The following is a 26,623-nucleotide window of genomic DNA, read 5'->3' on the forward strand; positions in this document are numbered from 1 at the left end:
ACTATTTCTTGCATTCTACTTGCTTTTTGGACCGATCAATTAAGAGACCACTAAAGATGGTAATGAATTTGAGAAAAATATCGTGCCTTTGCACCCATTTTAGAATATGCACCCAGCCCCTCCGTCGCATTGTTGTTGGATGTTCAAGACCATATTTGTGCCCTTCTTTTGTCAATGATGATGACAATGATAGTTATTGATCTTGATTCAAACAAAAACGTTGTACTATCACTTAATTTAATTGCTATTTGATCTAATTTCTCTTTATCATATATGACGAGAGAAATTATGTATAGTGGTGCCGGTGATTGAAACAAAATGAAAGGAGGCGAGAGAACAAATATGATTGCTCTTTTTCTTAATAAATTTTTGAAACAAATAGACAGAGAGAAAATGTAATAAATTAGTGTGACAAGTTATTATAGTGCATAAAGGTACATTGTCGTAGCATTAAATTGGTGTCACCAATATGAAGGGCATGTGTAAAGAATAAGTTGCACTTTTTATTCGTGAATGTTCCTTCAGATTTTTGTTTCATTGCTTTCTTTGTTGTAGATGAGGGTTCGAGTTTTGGTTTTGTCTACGAGGAAAGTTTATAATGAGAAACAGATGAAAGTGAGGGAGAAACACGGAGAAGATTAGAACTGTCATTCAAAAAAAATTTGTCAGACGACATCAACAAAAGTTGTTTTGTTAACGGTCTACCAATAATTGGCAAAGTTGTAAGATGATTATAACACTCTGGGAAAGAAAAGTAATTTTCAAGACCTCAGAGGTTTTATAGTTAATTCTAAGAAACCTCGGGGGATGTCCGTGAAATTTTTGGACAGCCCGATCGGCCGGTTGGTAGGATTTCCCTCTCCGGCCGGTCGGTACTCCTAGGAGCACTCTTTTCTTTCAACTGACTGACCCCTTCGGACTCTCTTCTTTCTCGCCACTTTTGTAGGAATTTTCTTCTCCAAGTTCCTGAGTGGCGGGATACTACTTCCAAAATCAAACCAATTTAGAAAACTCATAATCTAATCTCAGTTTCTTACTTCTCTACTGTGGTAATGGCATAAGAAATCTGGACATAGATATTTCTAGACAGAGAGGTGAAATATGGAAACGAGAAGATGAGAAACCCCAGAAGTTCCCAGCAAAGTTTATAACAACCCAGTGGTGGGTTATGTCTTGATTACAGCGTGCAATCAGTCAGTAGATATGTATGTCGAAATCAGGTCGATTCTCGGGTATTTCTTTCCCTGCCAATGAAATCCTGCATATATGCTTTAACAAAGCCTTCACATGGAATATGCAAAAGGGTTTGTGTTTTTTCGTATTACTTTGTGAATATTTATTCCTCGCGTGCCGTTCAAACCTTGGATTTTTCCCAACAAGATGCTAGCTTTGAGTTTTATTATGCCGAATTACGGCATTCGCTGCAGGGGAATGCTACCTCCGGTTGCATTAGGAAAGCCCTAGAGACTTTGAATTTCATGAGAAATGTGCCCGGGAAACCCACCGTCAACAATTATAATGCATTGATTCGTTGTAATTTGAAATCAGAATATGTGATGTTGGAAGACTTGGTTGAGGTTTATGTTGGGATGAAAAGGTTTGGGCTATACCCAAATGCATCGACTTTCAATACCCTTTTGAATGGGATGATTTCGCACAGGAAAACTAGAGACGCTTTTTTTATTGCACAGGAAATGTGTGCCAGGGGATTTGTTCATTCATTTACGATGTTCTCGAAGTTGTTGAAGAAGACATTGGAATCTAGGTATTTAGCATATGCACTTAGTGTATTCAAGTCCATGTTGAGATTTAATTATTTTCCTTCTGAACCCACCTTTAATTTGTTGAATGTTTCTCTTAGCAAAGCTGGGATTATGCATGAGGCTTATTATGTGTTTTCCGTTGCTCTTGAAAAGGGCTATTTTCGAGGTGCACATAGTTATAATCCGATATTATGGGCCCTGTGTAAGTCTGGTCAAAGCTATACTGCCTTGGAATTGTTTTATTCATTCAAGAAAAAAGGATGTGGACATAATGTGTGCTCGTATACGGCTTTGGTTTATGGATTCAGTAGAGAGAGGCTATGGAAAGAGGCTTTTCGTTGTTTAAGAGAAATGCAAACTGTCAGCTATAAGCCTAATGTCAGAACATACACTGCAGTAGTTAAGTTTCTTTGTGTTGATGGGAGGATTCAAGAGGCGTTAAGCCTTTTAGATAAGATGGAGAAGGAAGCATGTGATCCGGATTTAATCACATACTCCTACAATATAGTTCTTCATGAACTTAGTCACCAAAGTAGGGTTGCTGAAATTTATGAACTTGTTTCAGTTATTGACCAAAAGGGACTTTATCCCGATCCATTCACTCATTCTGCTTTAGTTGGAGGCCTGTTAAGAGCAGGTAAAATAGGAATGTCCATGAAGTTATTGCTTGACATTATTTCAAAGAGATGTACTATGGATACGGTGATGTACAATAGCTGCTTCAACATCATATGCCATGAGAATAAATCAAGCGATTCATTATCTTTAATGATGAACATGATTGAGACTGGGTTCAAACCAAATAATGTAACTTATAAAACCTCTCTGAAAGGCCTTTGCAAGGAAAACATTGAAGAAGCTTTGGAGCTCTTTGACTGTGTCAAGTAGGATACGAATGGACCTGACCTAGTTTCGTTCAATACAGTTTTGTCTGCAGCCTGCCACCAAGGAAATTCTCCAGTTGTAGTCTGAGATGAAATGGAGTATGAAGGTGTTAACCTTAATGCAGTTAGTTCAACTGGTTTGATTCAGTATTTTGACACCATTGGGAAGATTCTGGAGTGCTTAAAGCTATTGGAAGCTAGGATGTTGAATGGTCCTTTTCCCACTATAGTAACTTTCAATACACTAATGAGCATCCTTTGCAAGAATTGGTTACTCGGAATGGCACACCAGGTTTTCAACTGCTTGAAAAGCACTAGATTATTACCTGATTTGATTACTTACAATATTCTTATTTGTGCTTCCATAAGAGAAGGCAATGACCAGCTTTTGAGTCTGTTGTTGAGAAATATGTACATACAAGGATTGAAGCCAGATGCTGTTACTTTTGGGTCCTTGATTACGGGTTGGGTAAGGAAGGAAATATAACAGTAGCCCGCAAGCTGTGGTAGCAAATGACTGGGAATGGGATTACTCCAAATATTGCCATTTACAATACAATAACAGAGGCAATGTTCGATAGAGGCAAGTTTCAGGACATTATTGTGTTATTGAAGGAGATGGCAATGGAGGGGTGTAAACCTAATGGAGTTTCTTTTGAGATTTTAAACGGAGCAATGTCAAATAGTTGGATGAAGGAGATTCCAAGGAGCAAAACTTTTGGAAGGATACACATCATGGACAGATAATAACAAGATACTTCATTAAGAGAATTGGACCGTGCAATGGTTTGTTCTATTACCAACTATCACACACCAACCTCTCCTTCAAATCCAGCTTTGGCCTGAACATGGTTCTTGGGGGACGAAATTCCAGCCAAAGGTACAATTTAGAATATTTTTTTGAGTCTGTGCTTTTAATTTTTTGGTGATGGAATTAAGAGTGATTTGGATGACTTTTCATACACCAAAAATACATCTCTTGGTCTGTCACAAAAAGCAGACAAGAAGAAATGTAACTGCTAGAGATCTCTTATGCTGAATATCAGAAACATAGGTGATTTTCTTGTGCTTTCTTTTTTTACCTTCATAGGTTTGTTGTCATGCATGTTGCAGTCTCCATGGACAAATGAGCCATATGCATTACCATTGATCCCATGAAATGATCACTCCATCGCAACACCATTTTGTTCAGGATTCCCCTTATGAGTCATTTGAAAAGAATGCCATTCTATCGAGGTAAGCACTAACATAACTATATATCTATGTTTGTCCCTGTAGACATAAATTTTGAACTGTAGATTTTAGTCCACACTTTGAAATCTATATCTCAAATATCCATTGCTCAAGTGATATGTAGGCTCCTATTTTCGATTTGGATTTCAAATCATTAATTACATACTATGAAAGTAAAATCAATCTCCGATTAGTGAAGAATAAAGAACAGGGAAAGACAAGAGTTATTTAATTTTATTGATGATTGGGGTTTAAAACCCTTGTTTACATCTAGGGAATATTTAAATAGGATATATTTAGAGGGATTGGAACCCTCTACCTATCACTTGGTATGCTTACTCTTACAGGTTTTCGAAGCTTGCTGAAGATTGCCGGTGAGCGAGTAAGTTGCTTGGTGGTTGTAGATTGCATAAGTAGTGTGTCTTTTCTCTCTTGGTACATTTTCTACGTTGAGGGGAGAAATGATTCTTGTATAGCTTTTGCGTTCAGGGGAGAAGAAATGTATTGTGGTGAAGAGATCAAAGTTGAAGGTTCCAGTCCCTTTGACAATGAACCTCGTATTTATAGAGGGCTCTCTACTTGGCCAATACTCCTATTTTGAATTTTGAATAGCTGTTGCCAGGATAGGATGATATCTCATCATATCTTCTTAGCTTCTTCAATTTTTGAATGTTTGGTTGCATCAGATGACATACACCTTGGAATATTCTTCTGCTTCCTCAAAAGTATTTCTTGGGGTTTACGTATTATCTGATTTGAGACTGCGTGAACCCATGTTAGGTTCGCAGGCCTTGTAAATATGGGCCGGTTCGACCGATTTGTTAGATCTGCCCCGCAGGCCCAACATGTTTAATATTTTGTGGGCTCAACAAAAATTTGTTGATTCGCGGGCTTGTTGGTCAACATACATTTTCTTTAGGCTCTTCATATGCCATTTAGTTCGCAGGCCCAACATATGTTACATTGATGATGTGCATCAATCTTCAGTTGAAATTTATGTGCCAACAAATGCCCCCTTGTGAGTTGTGCAAGCCAATTTTGATTGCGCCAGTCACGATCTCTTGGCACTTCTTCCGTTGAGATAATCGTCATGTCTTCGCTTTTTATGAGTCCTTGTTTGCTTGGACTCTTTTCTTTATGAGCTTTTGGTGGTCTTATGATGGACCAAAGGCCTTTTCTTTTGCTAGACGTGCTCTTCCTTTTTGTTGGTGAAGCATATACCCTTTGATTTTTGGCTTTTGATAGCAGGCCCCTTTTTCTTTAAAATGGGCTATTTCTTTATGGAACATTCTTGCCTTGCAAGCTTCCTTTTATATAATCTTCCTTTTATGGGCCTTTTTTTTTAATAGTCTCTTCATTGTTGTTGTAGACCAGCCCCTTTTTTGGTTTGCGTGACCTGCCTTTTTATGGCTGCTATGGGCCAATTTTTATTTTTATTTATTTTTAATGTTATCAGATGGTTTCCATGGGTTTTTTTTTTTTTTTTCCTTTCTCCAGGCCCTCATTGGATGTGGGGTATTATAGAGGCATGGGAATTTATGCCATGTGACGACTACTCTATAGAGCATGTACAGTCTTTTTCCTCTTGTGGACTCTTTGATGCTTAGAGACTTATCTCTTTTGGATTTTTGTCTGGGACTAGCAGACTAGTGCTAGGACTTCTTTCTCCCAAATCCGAAATATCTCAAAGCTGCAACCTTTTCCTCTTATAGGAGTCTTTTGACAAAAAGAGTTTGAATGGACTCCATTATTAATGCTTCTTTAAGAGTCCAAACCCTTTTAGAAGTCAAGACTGTGTACCGAAGTATCCTATTTCTATCAGGAATACATATTTTACCAATTCTGCTATGAGTAGAGACACTGGTAGGGATTCTGGTAGAGACAAATCTAATTAATTACACTTTATACCTTCAACTTTAAACTATTATGGTTTAGTTCTAATTCTGGAATGGTCTTGCTCTGTGATACTGGAGTTTTGCTTCTGCTAGCTGATTTTCTAATTCTTTAAGTTTATCCTGTTCTTTTCTTATAAATCTGGTAAGAGTGGTGCTATATCTAGGTCTGTGAATATATATGGGTGTCTTTAAAAGTGTACCTATTAAGAAATTCTGGAAATATATTTCTTCTCTTAATCTATGAATATGAATTAAAATAAGTTCTTTCTTGTTCATGTATGTAAAGGTTTGTGATCAAATATTTGTAAATCCTACTCGGTACTTACCACCATATGATCCAGATGAACTGTTTAAAATAACTTGAATACTGTTAAAATTATATATCATATTACCCATTGATTAATCTTTCTTTTCATTATCATTTTTCCCTTATGTGTCAAAAATTTTGTTTAGAGAAATTTCTTATTTTCCTTCTTAACCTACCTCCGAATACTACTCCCTCAACGCCTCCCTTGGCTAAACGGGTACAAGACTCAAGAAGGCTTTATGGTTTAAAGGCCTGAAGTCATTACCCCTGAAAAAAAATTTAAATTTTAAGGTATCATGATAAGAAAACTGGATTAAAAATCTTTGGGTAATACAAGCATATAATTTATACAGTATACATGTTGTTTATAATCATAGGGGTGTTCCCTTTCGGGAGTCCCTAAAGAACAATAGAGAACTGAAAACTTACAATATTACTGCAAACTGCTGATTACAAAGGCTCAATTGCTGGGGATTGACTCGACCTAATTGCAACAAATGCTTACAGATAGCAAGTGTTCAAGTACTAGGAGAGTCGTGTTTACAAATGAAAGACTCGACTCTATTTATAGACCATCCTAGAGTTACATGACTGGCAATTTCACCAAGCCAGACATAAACAGTTCAGCTACTTTTGGTCACTAGTCTTTGTAATAATAGAAGGACGGTCTTCTTTTTCAAAAAGAAAGTTGAAAGATGTGTCGATGCGGGCCAACGATCACGCGGCATCTACTATTCTCTTTGGAAAACCGGATCACTTTTCTTATTAGGTTGCCAGTCATGTAACTCTAGGATGGTCTATAAATAGAGTCGAGTCTTTCATTTGTAAACACGACTCTCCTAGTACTTGAACACTTGCTATCTGTAAGCATTTGTTGCAATTAGGTCGAGTCAATCCCCAGCAATTGAGCCTTTGTAATCAGCAGTTTGCAGTAATATTGTAAGTTTTCAGTTCTCTATTGTTCTTTAGGGACTCCCGAAAGGGAACACCCCTATGATTATAAACAACATGTATACTGTATAAATTATATGCTTGTATTACCCAAAGATTTTTAATCCAGTTTTCTTATCATGATACCTTAAAATTTAAAATTTTTAAGGAGTAATGACTTCAGGCCTTTAAACCATAAAGCCTTCTTGAGTCTTGTACCCGTTTAGCCAAGGGAGGCGTTGAGGGAGTAGTATTCGGAGGTAGGTTAAGAAGGAAAATAAGAAATTTCTCTAAACAAAATTTTTGACACATAAGGGAAAAATGATAATGAAAAGAAAGATTAATCAATGGGTAATATGATATATAATTTTAACAGTATTCAAGTTATTTTAAACAGTTCATCTGGATCATATGGTGGTAAGTACCGAGTAGGATTTACAAATATTTGATCACAAACCTTTACATACATGAACAAGAAAGAACTTATTTTAATTCATATTCATAGATTAAGAGAAGAAATATATTTCCAGAATTTCTTAATAGGTACACTTTTAAAGACACCCATATATATTCACAGACCTAGATATAGCACCACTCTTACCAGATTTATAAGAAAAGAACAGGATAAACTTAAAGAATTAGAAAATCAGCTAGCAGAAGCAAAACTCCAGTATCACAGAGCAAGACCATTCCAGAATTAGAACTAAACCATAATAGTTTAAAGTTGAAGGTATAAAGTGTAATTAATTAGATTTGTCTCTACCAGAATCCCTACCAGTGTCTCTACTCATAGCAGAATTGATTAATTTACTCCTCATAGGAGTCTTTGACAACGACCCCTCTTTTGCATATACATAGCTGCTCCTTCTCCAAGGTTCTGCACAGCTGCAGGTTTTCTTCTCGTGGTAGGGAATTTTCTTCTTTCCCCCACCTTGGTTTCTTTTACTTTTCTTTCCACAGCACTTTCTTCTTTGCTGATACTTTTTTTCTTTCGATTTTTTCTTTCCAACAGATTGTTGTTTCTTCTTCAGGTAAGTTTTTTCCTTGCCACTTTATTTCAATCTTTTTTCTGCAGCAACTCCTTTTATTTGCTGCATTTTTGTTTTTTCAGTAAGTCCTTTTCTGACTTTGTGACCATGTACGACCCCCTTTTTTCGACAAGGAGAAAGCTGCTTCATTAATAAAAACAGTCTCATACTTTTCCTTCTCTGGCTTAAAAAAAACAAACACAAACCCCTTTTTTGTAAGCTAAAGTGGGTCCCTAGAACTCAACCTCCTTTTTTGTTATCAAAACATTTTATAAAACTCAAAAGGAGTACGTCGAGGACGGGGCATGCCGATGAGCATAAAAAGGCTCACCAACAGAAAGAAGAAGAAAAAAGTACAAGCATTCAACCGAAAGTTGGATGCTACAACACCTCAACATCAACCTACTGTTTCAACTTATGAATTCCATGTAAAATGCTTTTAAATTCCTCCACAGAGTATACCTTTATATCGAACTTAGCTTTATCCATATAGCTACCTTAGTCTTGATCAGATCCCCACCCCACCAACTGTCCTTGTCATGTTGAAAATAACATCGTTCCTCGTAAGCCTCGTAAGCCACAATGACCAAAGAGTGGCAAAGAAAGTCACCTCCCAAATGTGCCTTTCCAAATTTCAAAACCTATTTCCAAACCACCAACTTGCTAAGTTTGCCAAAGAAGATGGACACACCCATAAGATCTGCCACCACTCCATTAACAGGGACCAAGTATTCCAAGATAATTGGTAGTGAAAAAATAAATGCTCAGGAGTTTGCAAAAGGGGCAGAGAGCTAATTGCTCCTCTTGAATCAAATTTCTATTGGCAAGAACTGATCAAGTAGCCACCCTACCTTGTAGAGCCATCCATGAGAAAATTTCCACCTTTGGTGGGCTTTGGTTCCTCCATATTGAAGCCAGAACCTCATCCCTTGACTGAAATTGCTGCTCCCACTGCCCATACAAGGATTTCATCGAGAAACATCTGTCTGCTGACCATTTCCACTGCATGGAATCTTGTTTGGTTGGGGCCAACACTATACTCTGCAATCTTTGTTTTAACTCCTCCGAAAGTTGGTTTTCCCAGTCGCGCAATCTTCTCCTGAACTGAAAATTCCATCCGCCTTCTCCTAAACCTTCCATCAAAGCACTGACCACTTTTTTTTTTAGAAGATATTAAGTAGAGTCTGGGGTACATTTCCTTTATTGCCCTGTCCCCAAACCAAACATGATCCCAAAACAAAGTCTCCTGCCCAGAACCAATCTTCACCCTGAATCCCTCTTGGATTAAAGCACTTATACACGAAGAGGTATTTGTTATGGAACAAATGCCTTTCCATATGTTAGTGACCTGACCAAAAGCTAGGAGATGAGGAAACCAACAACCCTGATCAAGGTTATACTTACCTCTGATGACCTTCACCCACATAGAGTCTTTCTCTTTACTAAAGCTCCACCACCACTTAGTAATAAGTGATAAGTTGTGCAGCCTCAGATTCTTCACCCTAGCCCACCATTCTCTTTCTTCTTTGAAATCACATCCCATTTGACCAAGTGCATTTTCTTCTTATCCACAGAGTCACCCCAAAAGAATTGCCTCTGCAATTTTCTATTGCCTAAGCTACAGCCACTGGCATTATAAATAAAGACATATAGTAAATAGGTAGGTTACCAAGATTGGAGTTTGAGAGAGTGAGTTTGCCTCCCAAAGAATTGAAACTCCTTCTCCACACACTCAGTTTCTTACCCATTTTGTCCAAGACTGGCTCCTAAGTTTTAATTCTTTTGGGGTTATACTAGATATTTGATTGGTAGGGATTCAACCTTGCAACCCATCACCTGAGCAAGAGCTAACACATCCTGTTGACTACCATTTACTCCACACAAAGAGCTTTTGGAGAAATTAATTTTCAGCCCTGACATTAGTTGGAAGCATCTCAGAATCCTTTTTATGTTAGCCATCTCCTCTTTGTCATTGTTGCAAAAAAGGATTGTATCATCCGCAAATTGGAGATGAGATAAAACAACACCATTGGTGCCAATCTGAGTTCTTTTGATTATATTTAGTGCTCTAGCTATTTCCAACAAAATATTCAAGGCTTCCAGTACAATATTGTAAAGAAAAGGGGATAACGGATCCCCTTGTCTAAGCCCTTTATGAGTATGAAATTTCTTAGTAGCAGAACCATTAATAAGAATGGACATTTCAACAGTGGAACAACATTCTTTAATCAAGCCACGCCATTTTTCCCCAAAACCCATTTTCACAAGCAAATCCAGTAGGGAGCCCCAATTAACACAATCGTACACTTTTTCAAAATCAATTTTGAGAATAAGGCCCCCATGAGAATTGTTTTTCCAACTGTGAATCACCTCATTAGCTATAAATACTCCATCCAGAATTTGTTTTCCCCCACAGAAAGCAACTTCAGACTCACCAATGATAGTAGGAAGGTGCATTTTTAGCCTATTTGCCGAGACTTTTGAAAGAATCTTATACACCCAACCCACCATACTAATGGGCCTAAACTCTTTAAAAGCAGTGGGGCAATCAACCTTAGGGATCAGAGCGACAAAAGTGGAATTGATACCTTTTGTAAGCTTTCCATTGGCATGAAATTCAGAGAAGAATTGGAGGATCAGGGACTTCATGAAATCCCAGCCTTTCTTTACAAAAGAGAAGTTGAAACCATCAAGTCCTGATGCTTTTAGGTTACTGCATTCCTTCAGAGGTGCTAATGTCTCCCCTTCTTCAAACTGATTTTCTAATTGGGCAGAAACCAGTGGATTTAGCTTTTTGTTAAAGACACCCCCCAACACAGGTCTGAACCTTCTTTCCTCTTTGAAGTTGATGCTGAAGTGTTCAACAGCTGCTTCTTTAATCTCCTTAGGGTCTTCCAGCACTTTCCAATTAGCCTTGATTGATCCCACCATAGTTCTCCTAAACCTACTATTGGCCATCACCTGAAAAAAATCTTGTATTTTTGTCCCCCAATATTAGCTAGTTAATCCTAGATTTTTGTCTCCACAAAGAATCAGTCAAGTTAGTAAGTCTCCAGAATTCTATTTTGGTTTTGCATCTCAAAGCAATTTCCTCCTCATTCAGTTGTCTCTCTTCCCCCCTTTCTCTTTATTATTATTTTTTCTTCAGCATTATGGATTTCACCTTGAAAACAATTGAACACATTCGTCGTAACTAGCAAGATGTTCTAGATAAATTTGGAGCGAAAGTTGCCAAACACAAGTCTATTTTTGACAGTCTGACTCCGGCACAAAGATCCCTACACATTCCTCTTCATATTGACGACTTGGTCTATAACTGGGTGCGAAAATGCTGTGAGATAGATAGGAAGGGATATGCCAAGAACCGAGGCTTGTCTCCTATTTCCTTGCTCCGTCTCTTTTCTGAGAGCGAAGTAAATGATTAGTTCCCAGCTCTAATTTTAATCTCCTTATCAAGAAGATGAAAAACGAGGGTATTGAGTGAGATTCTTCCTTTAACATTCGTGGCCTCTTCCCATATCTTCAAGATCCCATATGGCTTTTCTGGTTGAGGGACGTGCTTTCTTCTTTTTCCCTACCTTAAAGAAAGTCGGCATTCATTCTGCTGTTTATGTTTCCCAGTTTTTGTATGCAAGAAACATAAATGTGTTCAAGGCTTTCCTCGAACGTTGGATGCCGGATACCAACATATTTCATTCAACATATGGGGAAGTTGGCTTTTCCTTGTGGGATCTTCATCGCATTAGTGGCCTACCCATTATAGGAGGACTTTATGAAGAGTACACCCCAACAAATGATGACCTCTATTCCAATCAAACTCGTCCTTAATGCCACGCCTTATTTTATATTTTTGCCAACAAGGAGAAATCCAAGAAGTTAAGTCATTGGTCTTCCTGCTTTGTAGAGCCTCACGCGGATTCCTTTCAGTGAAAGCAAGATATTTCTGATGAAGTGTATCTTGCTGGTTTTCTCGCTAGTTGGCTGGTTTTGTGCTTCCTCACTCTTCTAACGAAGTGCGTTCTTCTACCTTCATAATGGCAAGCAAAATGGCAAGGGGTTTGTTATTCAGCTTGGCTATACCGGTTCTCACCTACCTCTAACATTGTTTTAACAGAGTGGTTGCCTTTTCTACTCCAAGAAAGAAAGTTATTTATGGGCCTTTCAATATTTTTTTTGGATGGGTCTCCCTTTATTTTCCGAAGACTTATTCTCATGGCAATCCTTCAAATGATAAGTCCATTCCATATCTTGGGCTTATAGACAATCAGACTATTGGTGATTTTCATCTAACTAAATCACCTTATGCATAACAATTTTTTGTTTTCTCGGATAACTATTATCAAAAACCTTTTACTCACTATGATGAGCCGAATGGAAGGATCCAGGATGATCACAAAATTTCTCCTTTCCTACTCAGCTATCTAGAGTGCCTTCGTCCTGGGGTCCTTTCTTTTAAGGTGGGCTCTTCATTGCTTAGCAAACCTTATGCCTTTAATCGATACGCCTGCCAATTTGAATTTGGTCAAGCGTGCCCAAAAGATTTAGATGTATCTTGCCGCGAGCAGTCCAATCTTCAGACATTTTTCTATCATTGGTGCGAAATATTGCGATGGGGTACGAATGTTATTATTGAGCTTCCATCACCTCGACATCTCGCACTTGTAACAGAACCTTATTCTCGTTGGTGGATAGCTTCATCTTTTGCCGCTCTCCAGTTTTCTCCAGAATTGAAAAGAAAAGAACCCAACCAGCCTAAGACCTCAAAGAAGAGAGTCAAGAAAGCAGTTGCTCTGATCTTTTTTGATACTCCTCCTTCCTCGCCTTGACTAACAGCATCAAGCGCTCATTTCACAGCATCATAGTGTGCGCCCTTCCTCTTGCGTTGCTCAACAACATCCAGGGCGGCATGGAGGTCCTTCTCATATTTAGAAATATTCTTGGAATACTTGATCAAGTCACTTTGGGAAGAAGATTGCTTAGCCTTGCATGAGGACAACTTGGACTTGAGCTTTTTGAGTATTTCTATTGTACGAGTAATTTTCTCTTCAAGACTAATAATAACATGCTCTGAAAGTTTGGAGACAAAAGAAGCCATCTTGCCATGAGAACTGGTCATCTTATCAAATTTAGTCTTTTGTCTCCTCATATTGAGCTTCAAGCTCTCCAAGAGAAACATCCGAATCAGAGGTACTTGAGGTATTTGACACCTTGGTTCATAAATCAAAATATTTGACCAAAGCCTTCACCTTCTCGTAAAGAGGACTAAGATCCACATTAAAGCTCTTCAAAACGTTTGAATAAATAATATTCTTAATACTTATTGTGCATGACTGAAGAGAGATAAGAAGGCCTCTCTGTGTAAGGACAGCAACCTCGTTAGAGGAGAGAGAGGTAGACTGAACAAGGGTTTTTCAAGGCTAGCAACCAACCCTTCAAATTCAACAAAATCCATCAAGACGTCGAAAGAAGCTTCTCCTATAGAAAGAAGGTCATGTTAAAAAGGGAAAGGCCAAGTATTTGCAAGGTAAATGAATTTGTGAAGTACCAATGCTTTGAACTCGTGGGGGTGACAAGGGCAACAAGCTTGAAGAGGTAGCTTGCCACGAGTTTTTCGAAGAGACAGGACCAAGTGACATATCAAAAGACTTCGAGGATTTACCAGAAGAACATCTCAACGTTGAAGCATTTAGTCGAGGCGAGGAAGGAGGAGTATCAAGAATGGAGCAGCTGCCTTCTTGAAGGGTTGGTTGGTAGGCTTGAGAAACCTCTGTTCAGTCTACCCCTCTATCCTCTAACGAGGCTGCTGTCCTCATTCAGAGAGGCCTTCTTATCTCTCTTCAGTCATCCACAATCAGTATTGAGAATACTATTTACTCAAACCAATGGAGTTGTTTCTGTTTTGAAGAGCTTTAATGTGGATCTTAGTCCTCTTTACGAGAAGGTGAAGGCTTTGGTCAAATATTTTGCTTCATGGACCAAAGTGTTAGATACCTCAGGTACCTCCGATTCGAATGTTTCTCTCGGAGAGCTTGAAGCTCAATATCAGGAGAAAAAGACTAAATTTGAAAAGATAGCCAGTTTTTATGGCGAGATGGCTTCTTCCGTCTCCAAACTTTCAATGCGTGTTACTAGTCTTGAAGAGGAAATTCCTCGTACAATGGAAATACTTAAAAAGCTGAGTCTGAGTTGTCCTCATGCAAGGCTAAGCAATCTTCTTCCCAAAGTGACTTTGATCAAATATTTCGAGAATATTTCTAAATATGAGAAGGGCGTCCATGCCAATCTGGATGTTGAGCAACGCAAGAGGAAGGGCGCACACTATGATGCTGTGAAAGGAGTGCTTGATGCTATTAGTTGAGGCGAGGACGGAGGAGTATCAAGAAAGATCAGAGCAACTGCCTTCTTGATTCTCTTCTTTGAGGTCTTAGGATGGTTGAGTTGTTTTCTTTTAAATTCTGGAGAAAACTGGAGAACGGCAAAATATGAAGCTATCCACCAACGAGAATAAGGTTCTGTTACAAGTGCGAGATCTCGAGGTGATAGGAGCTCAATAATAACATTCGTACCCCGTCGCAACATTTCGCACCAATGATATTAAAATGTCGAAAGATTGGACTGTGCACAATACATCTAAATCTTTTGGGCACGCTTGACCAAATCCAAATTGGCGGGCTTGTTGATTAGGGGCATAAGGTTTGCTAAGCAATGAAGAGCTCACCTTAAAAGTCAAGACCCATGACGAAGGCACACTAGATAGCTGTGTAGGAAAGGAGAAATTTTGCGATCATCCTGATCCTTCCCTTCGGCTCATCATCGTGAGTAAAAGGTCTCGGATGATAGTTATCCGAGAAAACAAGAAATTGTTGTGCATAAGGTGATTTTGTTAGATGAAATTCACCAGTAGTCTGATTGCCTATAAACCCAAGATATGGAATGGACTTATCATTTGAAGGATTGCCATGATAAGTCTTTGGAAAATAAAGAGAGACCCATCCAAAGAAATATTGAAAGGGCCCATAAATAACTTTCTTTCCTGGAGTAGAAGAGGCAACCACTCTATTAAAACAATGATAGAGGTAGGTGAGAACGGATATAGCCAAGTTGAATAACAAACCCCTTGCCATTTTGCTTGCCATTATGAAGGTAGAAGAACGCACTTCATTAGAAGAGTGAGGAAGCACAAAACCAGCCAACTAGCGAGAAAACCAGCAAGATACACTTCGTTAGAAATATCTTGCTTTCGCTGAAAGGAATCCACGCGAGGCTCTACAAAGCAGGATGACCAATGACTTAACTTCTTGGATTTCTCTTTGTTGGCAAAAATATAAAATAAAGCATGGCATTAAGGATGAGTCGTATTGGAATAGAGGACATCATTTGTTGGGTGTACTCTTCATAAAGTCCTCCTATAATGGATAGGCCACTAATGCGATGAAGATCCCACAAGGAAAAGCCAACTTCCCCATATGTTGAATGAAATGTGTTGGTATCCGGCGACTAACGTTCGAGGAAAGCCTTGAACACATTTATGTTTCTTGCATACGGAAACTGGGAAACATAAATAGCAGAATGAATGCCAGCTTTCTTTAAGGTAGGGAAAAAAGAAGAAAGCACGTCTCTCAACCAGAAAAGCCATATGGGATCTTGAAGATACATGGAGATGCCACGAATGTTAAAGGAAGAATCCCACTCAATACCCTCGTTCTTCATATTCTTGATAAGGAGATTAAAATTAGAGCCGGGAACTGAATCATTTACTTAGCTCTCAGAAAAGGGACGGAGCAAGGAAATAGGAGACGAGCCTCGGTTCTTGGCATATCCCTTCCTATCTATCTCACGGCATTTTCACACCCCGTTATAAACCAAGTCCTCAATATGAAGCGGAATGTGTAGGGATCTTTGTGCCGTAGTTAGACTGTCATAAATAGACTTGTGTCTGGCAACTTTCGGGCCAAATTTATCTAGAACATCTTGCTGGTTACGACGAATGTGTTCAATTGTTTTCGAGGTGAAATCCATAATGCTGAAGAAAAAATAATAATAAAGAGAAAGGGGGAATCAATTCAAGTTGCACAAATTAAAATGAAGATGTTCACAATAAAAGACAGGTAGGGATGAAAATCCTCAAAAGCATTTCAGCATGTTCACCAAAAGGACAAATGAGGATAAAAATCCTCAAGAGCCCTGACAGGTGATGCAGTTATCATTTTTTTGGATGGAGGCAAAAGTCCCTATGAGGAAACAGGTGTTAAGCACCACTTCAAACCCATAAAAAGGGGGTCAACATAAGCTTTTATGGATGCCAAAGCCAAAAAAGGAAGCTAATCCTTTGAGAGTCTTTGGAGGCAAATGAGGAATATTCCCTCTGACAGAATCTTAGCAACGCAAAGATAAAACCAAGAAGAGAAACCTTAAGAGACAAATAGAGGAAAAAAAATCCCTTCCAACAGAGCCTTCTTCAAGGCAGATGTTGAAGCTCTTTCACAAGAATCTTCTACAAAACCCTCGAAAGAGAACAAGCCAGGAGAGTTCTCAAAACAATAACATGATCAACCCTCTCAAAGGCCTTAACAATGAAGGATGTCTGTAAGAAAATCCAAGGACCACTTGACAAAATCCTCAACAAAGGGATTAGAGATTGGTCCGAATAGGTTTGGAGATAGCTTGACAGAAGCCTTTCACAAGAGACTAAAGTCAAAAGTGACAAAGATTCCTCGAAAGGAATTTGAGCCCATGTACTAATGATTTCAAAATATAATGTACAAATGCATAAATGAAAATATGGACAAATTGAATTGAGTAACACCAAATTTGTTACCTCAAAGGATGCAAACGGCGGCAAGCAGGATCGTGTAAATAGGCCCTAAAAATCTAGACAAGAAGCAAAAAAAAGGGAGCTGAATGGAGTCAAGCCAAAAAAAAAAAAGAAAATGCTTTCTCTAGTTTGGCTTGACTACGGGAAGTTTAAAGCAAAATTCAGCCTCTTCTTGAAAAAAAGAACAGCTTGGTTTTTTGGTGAAAATGTACGATGACAATAGGCTCAGTTCTTTTGAAATAACCATCTTCTTGAGAATTATTGCTGCACTGTTTTGCTCTTAATGATACTCATGTAGTTGAAACTTCTGAGAAAATGATATGTTCTATGGGAAAGTATGGAGCCTATGAAAGAGATGGCTTCTAGTATGATGCTCCATCATAAGATCTTGCTGCCAACAGTGAAAAGATGTTCAAACAAAAAAGGTGGTTGAGTTTGGGGACTCGCTTTAGCTTACTAAAAAGGGTGTTGTGTTTGCTAGGAGTTGAACCAAGGATCTCCTAGTTTCAAGAAATCACACGGAGCACTGATGCCAGAAACGAACTTGTGTTGGTACACGGAAAAACTTATATATATACTATATCAATCTCTTACATGGAAAATAGGGCCCTAGTTTTTGCTTAAATTTCAGAGGCGGCCACACCCCCAGTTTTACCTCAGGGCCGGCCCTGGAAAACATTCATTTAGTTTTTTCCCCTTTTTATGCACTTAAAGAAATGTTGTCAAAGTTAGTTGTGATCTGTTGAACTGAATTTAAAGAAATCATGCTTTGTGCTAACTACTGCTGTTATTTCTTGTGGGTTGAAACTTCCATGCCAGTGTTACTAAAGAGGTCACTGGGTTAATTCTAACATATTCCAGTTCCAAGCTTCCAGTACACTGCATTGAAAATAGATATGAGTAAATCCTGCTACCAACAACTTTGCATCTTGAATTGGATTTTTGCAAATGGCTAATAAGTAATAAGTGTCGCACTTTTTTTTTATGTTCGCTCTCTAGCGTGTTTGACCAAATGAGCGGGGTACGCTGGATTTCGAATCAAAACCAGGTATTGAACTTCCACTTTCTTCGCATTCAGAAGATGTCCCAACTAATATTTGACCCTTCAATTCACATTAGTCTTTTCCATTGGTAGCTTTAACATGATTACTTGATCTTGTAGGTAGTTTCTAATTGTCAAGCTCTTGCAAGCTGCTGGACCACATTGGGATACGAACTTGTTTCAGGAGGAAGCGATAACCATTTAGTACTTGTGGATCTCAGACCACTAGTAAGTTTTCTGCTTACTGTCGTGATGCTGTTATATCTGTGTAGATTGTCATGAGGATGTTGGAAGTCCGTTTGGAGCTTTATGATAATTATCCTTCCTTTTCCCCCCTTCTTCTATGTTCTTAAAGTTTTCTATGTTGACATCTTATAGGGGATAAAAGCGCGCTAGTGCCAGGTGGCATCCGGATTGCCTGCTATGACTACCAGAGGTTTCACAGAACAAGAATTTATTGCAACCACAGGTTTTATTCACGAAGGGGTGCTGATAACTCTTGATGTAAAGCGGTCTGTTTCAGGTTCAAAGCTCCAGGACGTCAGGAAATTTGCGGGGTCCACAGAATTTTCCGTTGATGGATCGAGTGGCAGATTTGAGAAGAGTTGAGGCTCTGACAACCCAATATTCCCATTGCCTGGATTATGGGAGATGTTGCCGAAAACAGATGGAAAAGAGAGGGAAAAACGGAAGGTAGTCATGTCCTGTTTCAGAGTACTAAATTATCTTAAGCAGGTCAGATGAAGCACAATTTTGGATTTTGGGGAGTAACGGGGATCATTTGCGCTATACTCTTAGTTTGTCTAGCACACATCGTGAATTTGTCTAGCTTTGTGCTTCACTTTGTTGTTGAGAAAATCGTTTATACATGAGAGTTGAGAGCTTGGCTTGTGGTTTTTTTTTTTTGCCACTTTTTTCCTTTTCCTTAAAGCCAGGGACCTGTTTTCTGTCACCGACAAGGTAATTGTACCTAGTAGGAATAGGTGTTTACTTATGACGTGTGTAATAAATATGGCAGGAATTAGGCTTTAGTAGGTGATGATATGTTTATACTGTTTGTTAACTAGTAATAGTATTAGTCAATTATAGTTGTACGTTGTAGTTGGTGTCATGTAATGTTGTCAGTAGATTTGCAGATGGACGTAGGACTAAGAACAGTGATGTTCAATTATAGATACCATTTGTATTGTCTGTATTCCCCTCCTTATGCCTATAAAAGGAGGGTTCTGCCTATTGTAAAAACCAAGTTAGTTCAAGCCAGTGCTTCCCTAATATATATCTTGTGTCTTGTATTCTCTTTTTGATCCTAACCTACTTTGTGTTTGGGAAAGCATCCATTAGTCCAGCGTTCCTTCATTTCGTTTCACCAATGCGGAATCTATGTATTTGTAATTGATTTGTTTCAACATGAGATGATGTAACGATTAAGCAAAAGGTCTCTGGCTTCCAAATTCTTTTCCCAACATTCTAATTACTTTGAAGCAACGGGCCGGGAACATTCCAGCCAAGTAACATTTTGGATTTGGGAGAATTTTGACTGTTACTCACTCGGTCTCACTCGTTTTGGTGAGTTGAGAGATGCAGGAGCAAGCCTGCCTCGTTTGTTTATCAGTTTCAGTCTTCTCTCAGCTGATCGTTTTGCCGATCATTTGGCTAAAGGAATGCTTGTTTATCAGTCTTCTATCTCTCAGCGGATCGATCGTTTTGCCGATCATTCGGCTACAGGGTAAATGCTTTGCTGGCTCGTTAGGCAGTGAACTGCACCCCTGCCCAGTCCGGTCATTTGGAGTCATTTTTATCAGTCCGGATACTTAGATACGCACTGTATACATATCTTTCTTCCCACCAAATACGTCTCATTAAAAATTCATATTAATCGCATATCAATGTTGGATAACTAACAATTATAATTTGCAGCTATTTTCTATTTGCCCCCTGTGCGGCCGTGCCCAGAGGCGGATCTAGGGAGGTGCAAGCAGGGACTCGGGTCCCTGCACTTCTTCTAATTATCCCATTATTTCTATTATATTTCAGGTTTTATTTATAAAAATTATGAAGAAATGACCCCTCAAAATTGTGTTATTAGTATATAATGATGATATTTTTTTTATTGTTAATTTATGAGTACATTTGATTTTGTCCTCCCGCATTAACAATCCTCCGTCCGCCGCTGCCCGTGCCACATCTTTCCAGCATTGTCTTTGGATTATCATATTCCTTTTATTTTGGATCAAAAAAAATTCCTTTCATTTTTTCCACTAATGCGTCCTTGTTCCGCTAGAAGGGCATGGTCGATTATGTTTGAATGTGGGCAAATACATATCCAATCCAATCCACTTCTTCTTCTTCTTCTTTTAACCAGAGAAAGAAACATACTGTATCATATATAAATATAGGGAAATGATATTGACACTTCAAAAAAAGATGCAGGCACTTCAAAAACAAAAAAAAAGGCTTTGGAATTACACTGATTTTAGAGTGCATGCATCAATTTTTGGAGTGCCAATATCATTTCCCTAAATATAATACAAAAAAGAACACTACCGATCCAAAATACAAAAATAAAAACACAATAAATCAAAACAACAAACAAAATAAAAAAAAAGTCGTCTAGAACTAAAACGCCGGAGTCGGACCCATCGATCACACTCGTGAGGATGGGTGGAGTGGCCAAATGGAGAGGCCAGGTATGGGTAGAGCAACTCTCGAGATAGACCTGCCGCACCAACTTGAGTTCGTTCCCGCCGCAGGAAAATAATGGGCACACTGACTATCAATTATCAGGCTTACTTACAAATTTCGAAAAATGACGGGCCGGTCATACTTTTGAAGATTATAGCTTAGCAAATTCCATGCGCATAAGTGCAATGTTCCACTAAGTCCTCCAAAAAAAAACTTCCCACGCGCCTCTATAATCCCCTGCTGCATTTAATGCGTGGGGTCCCCTCTCCCTCTCTCTCTCTCCTTCCTCCCACTTTCTTTCCATCTTTTACCGTCCGCCTCTCTTTCTTTTTCTCTTTTGCCAGCTAATAATATTTTGACTTTGCGCTCTCTATCTCTCTATTCCTTACTTTTTTCTCTTGCACGTTTCTAATTTTGGTTTTACATGTTTGATCTTTAAAAATATAAAACAAGTTCTATATTAAATGTAAAATTATATATCAAAAAAAGTTTTTTTAGGCTTTTTTTTATATTTTTTCAATAAACTATAATTTTTTAATTTAGAAAAATTAATATTGTTGTTAGTTGTGAATTTATGTTATATTTGCAATCTCCTAAACTATAAAATTCTAATTTTAATTTTAATTAGTAGTAATATTAATTTTTAATTATCATTTAATTGTTAATTACCAGCATTTTTAATCCCAAAAATCATAAAATCTTAATTTTAACTATTAATTAGCAGTATTGTTAATCTTTAATTGTCTTTTAATTGTTAATTAACAATATTCTTAATCCCTAAAATCATAAAATCCTAATTTTAATTGTTAATTAGTAGTAGTAATGTTAATGTGTAATTGCCTTTTAATTGTTAATTAACAGTATTTTTAATCCCCAAAACCATAAAATCCTAATTTTAACTGTTAATTAGCAATAATGTTAATTTTTAATTAACAATATTTTCAATACCCAAACTCTAAACCCCAATTTTAACTGTTATTAGTTGTGTTTTTAAATTTATAATGCAAAAAATAAAAAAGAGAAGACCCTGCATTAAAAAATTATAAAGTGACGTTGAGAGCAACAAGTGAAAATGTTGAGAGAGGCGGAATAGAGAGAGAGAGAGAGAGAGAGAAGAGGAGGAGGAGGAGGTAATTGTACCTGATGTTGAGTGCAACAAATTATAGCCAAAGAGAGAAGTTGTGCACTGGCCCACGCCAGTGATTTATGGAGAAGTCAGAGAGAGAGAGAGTCAGAGAGAGAGAGAGGAGAGTACGCGTGGACTGTGGAGGGAGAGGAGGGAATGCTTGGAAGGAACGAAGAGAGTGGATGTAAATGCGCGTGGGAGGACTTTGTTAGACATGAACTTATGAAATAAATGCGCTCTGGGATGTACTCCTTCCACATAGGACCGGCTCCAAAATTCCCCTACAAATTTCAACCTCACACAAGTTACACAACTGTTGTAGTAGGGCCGGATTAACATCTTGAGCCCGATGGAGAACACCTCATAATTCGTTCATCATAAGCGTAATAACTAGAGACAGGTTCCTATAACCGCGGTGGACGTCTCACAATTTTAAAAAAAAGAAATCAGAGATAGATGACGATCATATCTGACCATTGTTAGAGAGAGAGAGTTAATTGAGGCAGTCGGGTTCAGCTGTTCAATTTTTCCTTTGATTTTCCGGTGTGACCTGAGAATTTTGTTCAGCAGAATTCGAAAGAAGGGGAGGGAGATACATTAACCCTTTTGATCGAATACAATATCTTTGAATTTTATTGCAATATATTTATGTATTAATAGGAGTGGAATTTGAGGAATATATAGATCGAGCTAGGGTGGGCGATATGGGGGTGGATTACTATAACATATTGAAGGTGAATAGGAATGCGACGGATGACGATCTCAAGAAATCGTACAGGAGATTGGCTATGAAATGGCACCCCGATAAGAACCCAACTACCAAGAAAGAAGCCGAGGCCAAATTCAAACAAATCTCCGAAGCTTATGAAGTACTCTCTCTCTCTCTCTCTCTCTCTACATATGTTAATATGCATATATACATGTGCCCTGTATTTTGTCTATTATGTTGGGATTTTTCAAGTTTCCACCCACAACTTGTTTCAATCATGTGTGAATGTGGGGTGGGAATCTTCGTTACGTCTGAGGAAATGTTGGGTTGGGTAAAGAAATTTAGAATTATGTTTTGAGCATCTTCAATTTATGTTGAAATGGTTCTGTTGAAGGAAAATTATTACTCTCTCCGTCCCAGAATGATAGTCCCCTGTGAGAAGACGTGCAATTTTTGAATTGGGTTCATGAGTTTTTGGGGTTGTTCACATCAAATTAAAGAACTAATCGAGATGTTTAATTTGGTGAGAAACTTGAAAAATCATGTACCAAAGTACTTCAGTTTTTGATTCAAAAGTTGCACCTATCAAATGGGACGGAGGAAGTACATTATTACAAAAAAAAAAAAAAAATTGAAACAATCGCGTTAAGCTGGCAAAAGTATTAATTATGCTTGTGTAATCAAATTTATTTCACGAGCTCATTTTCAAGGATCCACGAACCCCACATGTGCGGGAGCTTCGTGCACTAGGTGATCCCTTTTCATGTGTAACGGATACTACACAAATTTTGAGGCCCGTCCTTTTTAGCAAATTAGCGGGAGACGGAGGTCAAACCCTTGCTCGCCTTTGCTGAGGCCGGCATTGGATAGGAGCTTACCTTTTTACCATTCAAAATGGTTACCAATGATACCCCCATTGCAATTAGAATATGGTCCCATGGTCTAGAAAATTTTGGCATCTCTCCAGATTGAATATTGGATTCTTAAAGCAAAGTATTTCCAAAACTGTCAAAATTGATCAAGGCCCAAAGGTATTTGTATTAGACTTAGTTGAGACTTGAGTGCTTCCTTCTGATTTATTGAATCTCTAAATGAAGTTCTAAGATTTCCAAGACCAGGTTTTTGGCTAGTAGACATATATCAGATTCTCGTTATGATTTACTTCGTAAATTTTCTACCAATAACATTATATGACTGCAACAAATCACTATCAGTAGAGCTCGCGTATTCAGGAAGGACGAATAGGTTTCTGGCATTAATCTAACTTTGGTTCTAGTCTTAATATATTTCCTACAACTACATTTTATGAATGCAAGAAAGTGGTATCACATAATTGTTAGCATATTGAGGAATCAAGATTGTGATTTGATGAAAACATGTGTTTTCTTTCTTTTTAGGTCTTGAGTGATCCACAGAAAAGGGCAACTTATGATCAGTATGGTGAAGAAGGGTTGAAAGACATGCCACCACCTGGCTCTAGCAGCAGCAATGGATTTCCCAACGGATTTAATCCTCGAGATGCAGAGGACATATTTGCAGAGTTCTTCGGGAGTAGCCCGTTTGGATTTGGAGCATCTGGGGCCGGTAGGTCCATGAGGTTTCAGTCGGACGGAGGGGGAATGTTTGGGGGATTTGGCACGAGCGACAACATTTTTCGAACTTATAGTGATGGAAGCGGTGCTACCTTGCCAAAGAAACCGCCACCGATCGAGAGTAAACTGCCTTGCAGCCTCGAGGAACTCTACAACGGATCAACAAGAAAGATGAAGATCTCTAGGACAGTCGTCGATGCTAACGGGTAAGTTTCTCTTCTGCTGTTGACATTTTACAATAAATATCTACCATCTGTCCGAGTGCATTGCTACGCGTATTTGTTTGTTATAGTGAGAGAATTCTTGAAGAGAATAATGACTAACCCGTTCTGAAATGGAAAGAGAACTAGCCCAAGTTTTGTAAAAGCAGTTTAAATTGGGGTGATTCTCTTCATCCCTATTGCTGTCATATCCTTTGTAATTTGCTGCATAAAATCTGTTTTCGCTTTTTATGTGTTCGCTTTCGTAAAGAAGATTCCCCGTCGTTGCCCAACCAGGATCTTGGGTTTTTCAGTTACTAACAATCGTTCATTTTGTAGATCGTAATTCGTTTGGTGTTTATGGGCTGAGTTATGACTCCCTATTACTGACCTTCTTGTTTTAGACATTTGAGGGCCTTTGCCATCTTATTGCATACTTTTTTTTGTCATATGTTACCAGAATTTATACCACCACAAATCCCTACACAACCCATCGATAATGGTCTCAGCTTCCTCTCCGTAAGAGTTGAACCCACGGCCTCATTGCAGGTAGACAACCATTGGGCCATACTTTGCCATTGCCAATTCTTTTTGGTTTCACTTTGACAAGAAACTGGACGAGCTCCCTGAAAAAATATAGTCGAAAGCTCGGCTATATTTTTTCATGGTAGATGTTTAATTGTCTCTCATAGAACCTATTTTCTTTTCGTTCAATCGTCCTATTTTCTTTTCGTTCTGGCAATTGAAAGCATTGTAGGGTTTAGCACTTCTGCAACAGCTGCTTCCTTCCAAAATTGCTCTTGTTCAAAATTTCCCACCAATTACTATGTTAAACACTTTAGTCTGCTTATCCTTTCTTTCTCCTAATCTTATCGATAAGGAGCTTTGACTTCTGATCTCATGGTGGGATTATTTTTTGGATGAATCGCACGACAGGCGTTTATCTCAAGAATCAGAGATATTGACCATCGATGTGAAACCCGGGTGGAAGAAAGGAACAAAGATCACTTTTCCAGATAAAGGGAATGAGCAGCTGAACCAACTCCCAGCAGACCTAGTATTTGTGATTGACGAGAAGCCTCACAATCTTTACACGCGAGATGGAAATGACCTCATCATGAACCACCGGGTGTCGCTGGCAGAGGCTCTGGGCGGGACCACCGTGAATCTCACCACACTAAATGGGCGTAACTTGTCTGTCCCAGTTACCGACATTGTGAGCCCCGGTTATGAGCTGACGATTTCCAGAGAGGGAATGCCAATCACAAGGGAGCCGGGAAATAGAGGTGACTTGAGGGTCAAGTTTGAAGTTAAGTTCCCGACCAAATTGACACCCGAGCAACGAGCAGCACTCAGGCGAGCTCTAGGTGGTTAGTAGTTGATGGCATGATTCTTCTACATATTAGCCGTTACCTACTTTATTGGCTATTACATTACAAGATTTTCGTAACGGCATATCCTATGTATAGGCGGATACTCTCGGATAAAAGCAGATACAAGCCCGAATCACCGATACTATGATTTAGGCCTGGTGGTTGATGACTTCTCTTAGAACATATATGCTACATACTAGCTTCCTCACCCGGATAAAAGCAGATACAAGCCCGAATCACCGATACTATGATTTAGGCCTGGTGGTTGATGACTTTCTCTTAGAACATATATATACGCTACATACTAGCTTCGTCACCAGTAATTTTGGTCATTAGGGTACGTCATTTGAAGGTCGTAATGGTGATTTTTGTGTCGTTCTTGTTGAGAAGGTGCTCAAACTAGTCCATATTTCATGTTTTACTGACTCTTGTTACCAAAGGATGGTGCAATTGCACCATTGTTCGTGTATATTCATCTCATTTTATTTTTCTCTTACTAGTTTACCGATTGAATCGATCGGAACATACCTGAAGAACTAATTACTTGTAGATTTGCTCTGTTATATAATTGTATTTAAATTTGTATGTTCCTTGAAGCTCATGCCTGAAGAGGGAACCATTTATGGGATTTGGAAATCATGTAGCGGATAGCCGAGCGGCCGATCCGGCCGTCCATTTCAGCACGAACGAATCGGATTTAATCCGAGCTACTATTGGTTGTGTGCTTACCACTCAACATGCTGGTTCTGTTGAACGAAATCATTTCTTGCAGTAAGGTGTAAATAAAAGAAGAGCAAACAGAATTGTTGGTATGGATGGTACGACAGTGTTAGTTTTTCTTTTATTTAGAGGAATGGTAGTATTAGAGGAATCAGGAACTAATGCCAGTAGGGGCAACTATTAAACGCAACTTCGACTCCACGTTTATTCGTCACGAGTTTAAATTGTGTCCGCCGGCGGTGGAAATTGTAGGTTTCCGCTGTCGTCATTGTGGGCTCACCATACGTTTGCTGTTGTAACCTGAATCGTTTTATCTTGTAAGGC

At 38.6% G+C, this 26,623-nt stretch overlaps 2 protein-coding genes across 3 annotated transcripts; both read left to right on the plus strand.

The window, feature by feature from the left end:
- The first annotated feature begins 925 nt into the window (after positions 1-925).
- Positions 926-18,858, plus strand: LOC131315583 (pentatricopeptide repeat-containing protein At5g16640, mitochondrial-like). Of its 2 annotated transcripts, XM_058344726.1 has the most exons (5): positions 926-3,527; positions 3,738-3,883; positions 17,675-17,903; positions 18,018-18,125; positions 18,276-18,858. In XM_058344726.1, the coding sequence occupies exon 1, from the start codon at positions 1,251-1,253 to the stop codon at positions 2,649-2,651; it is 1,401 nt and encodes a 466-aa protein (XP_058200709.1). In that variant the 5' UTR covers positions 926-1,250; the 3' UTR covers positions 2,652-3,527; positions 3,738-3,883; positions 17,675-17,903; positions 18,018-18,125; positions 18,276-18,858. The 2 variants fall into 2 exon arrangements, with proteins under 2 accessions (XP_058200709.1, XP_058200710.1); XM_058344727.1 differs by lacking the exon at positions 3,738-3,883.
- Positions 18,859-22,020: 3,162 nt separating this feature from the next.
- On the plus strand, positions 22,021-26,050 carry LOC131315584 (uncharacterized). Its single transcript, XM_058344728.1, has 3 exons — positions 22,021-22,574; positions 23,812-24,212; positions 25,143-26,050. Exons 1-3 carry the CDS (start codon positions 22,410-22,412, stop codon positions 25,579-25,581), a joined length of 1,005 nt encoding a protein of 334 aa, XP_058200711.1. The 5' UTR covers positions 22,021-22,409; the 3' UTR covers positions 25,582-26,050.
- Positions 26,051-26,623: the final 573 nt, after the last annotated feature.

The sequence above is a fragment of the Rhododendron vialii genome, chromosome 2a (assembly GCF_030253575.1).
Source record: "Rhododendron vialii isolate Sample 1 chromosome 2a, ASM3025357v1".
In the NCBI taxonomy this organism is placed as follows: domain Eukaryota; kingdom Viridiplantae; phylum Streptophyta; class Magnoliopsida; order Ericales; family Ericaceae; genus Rhododendron; species Rhododendron vialii.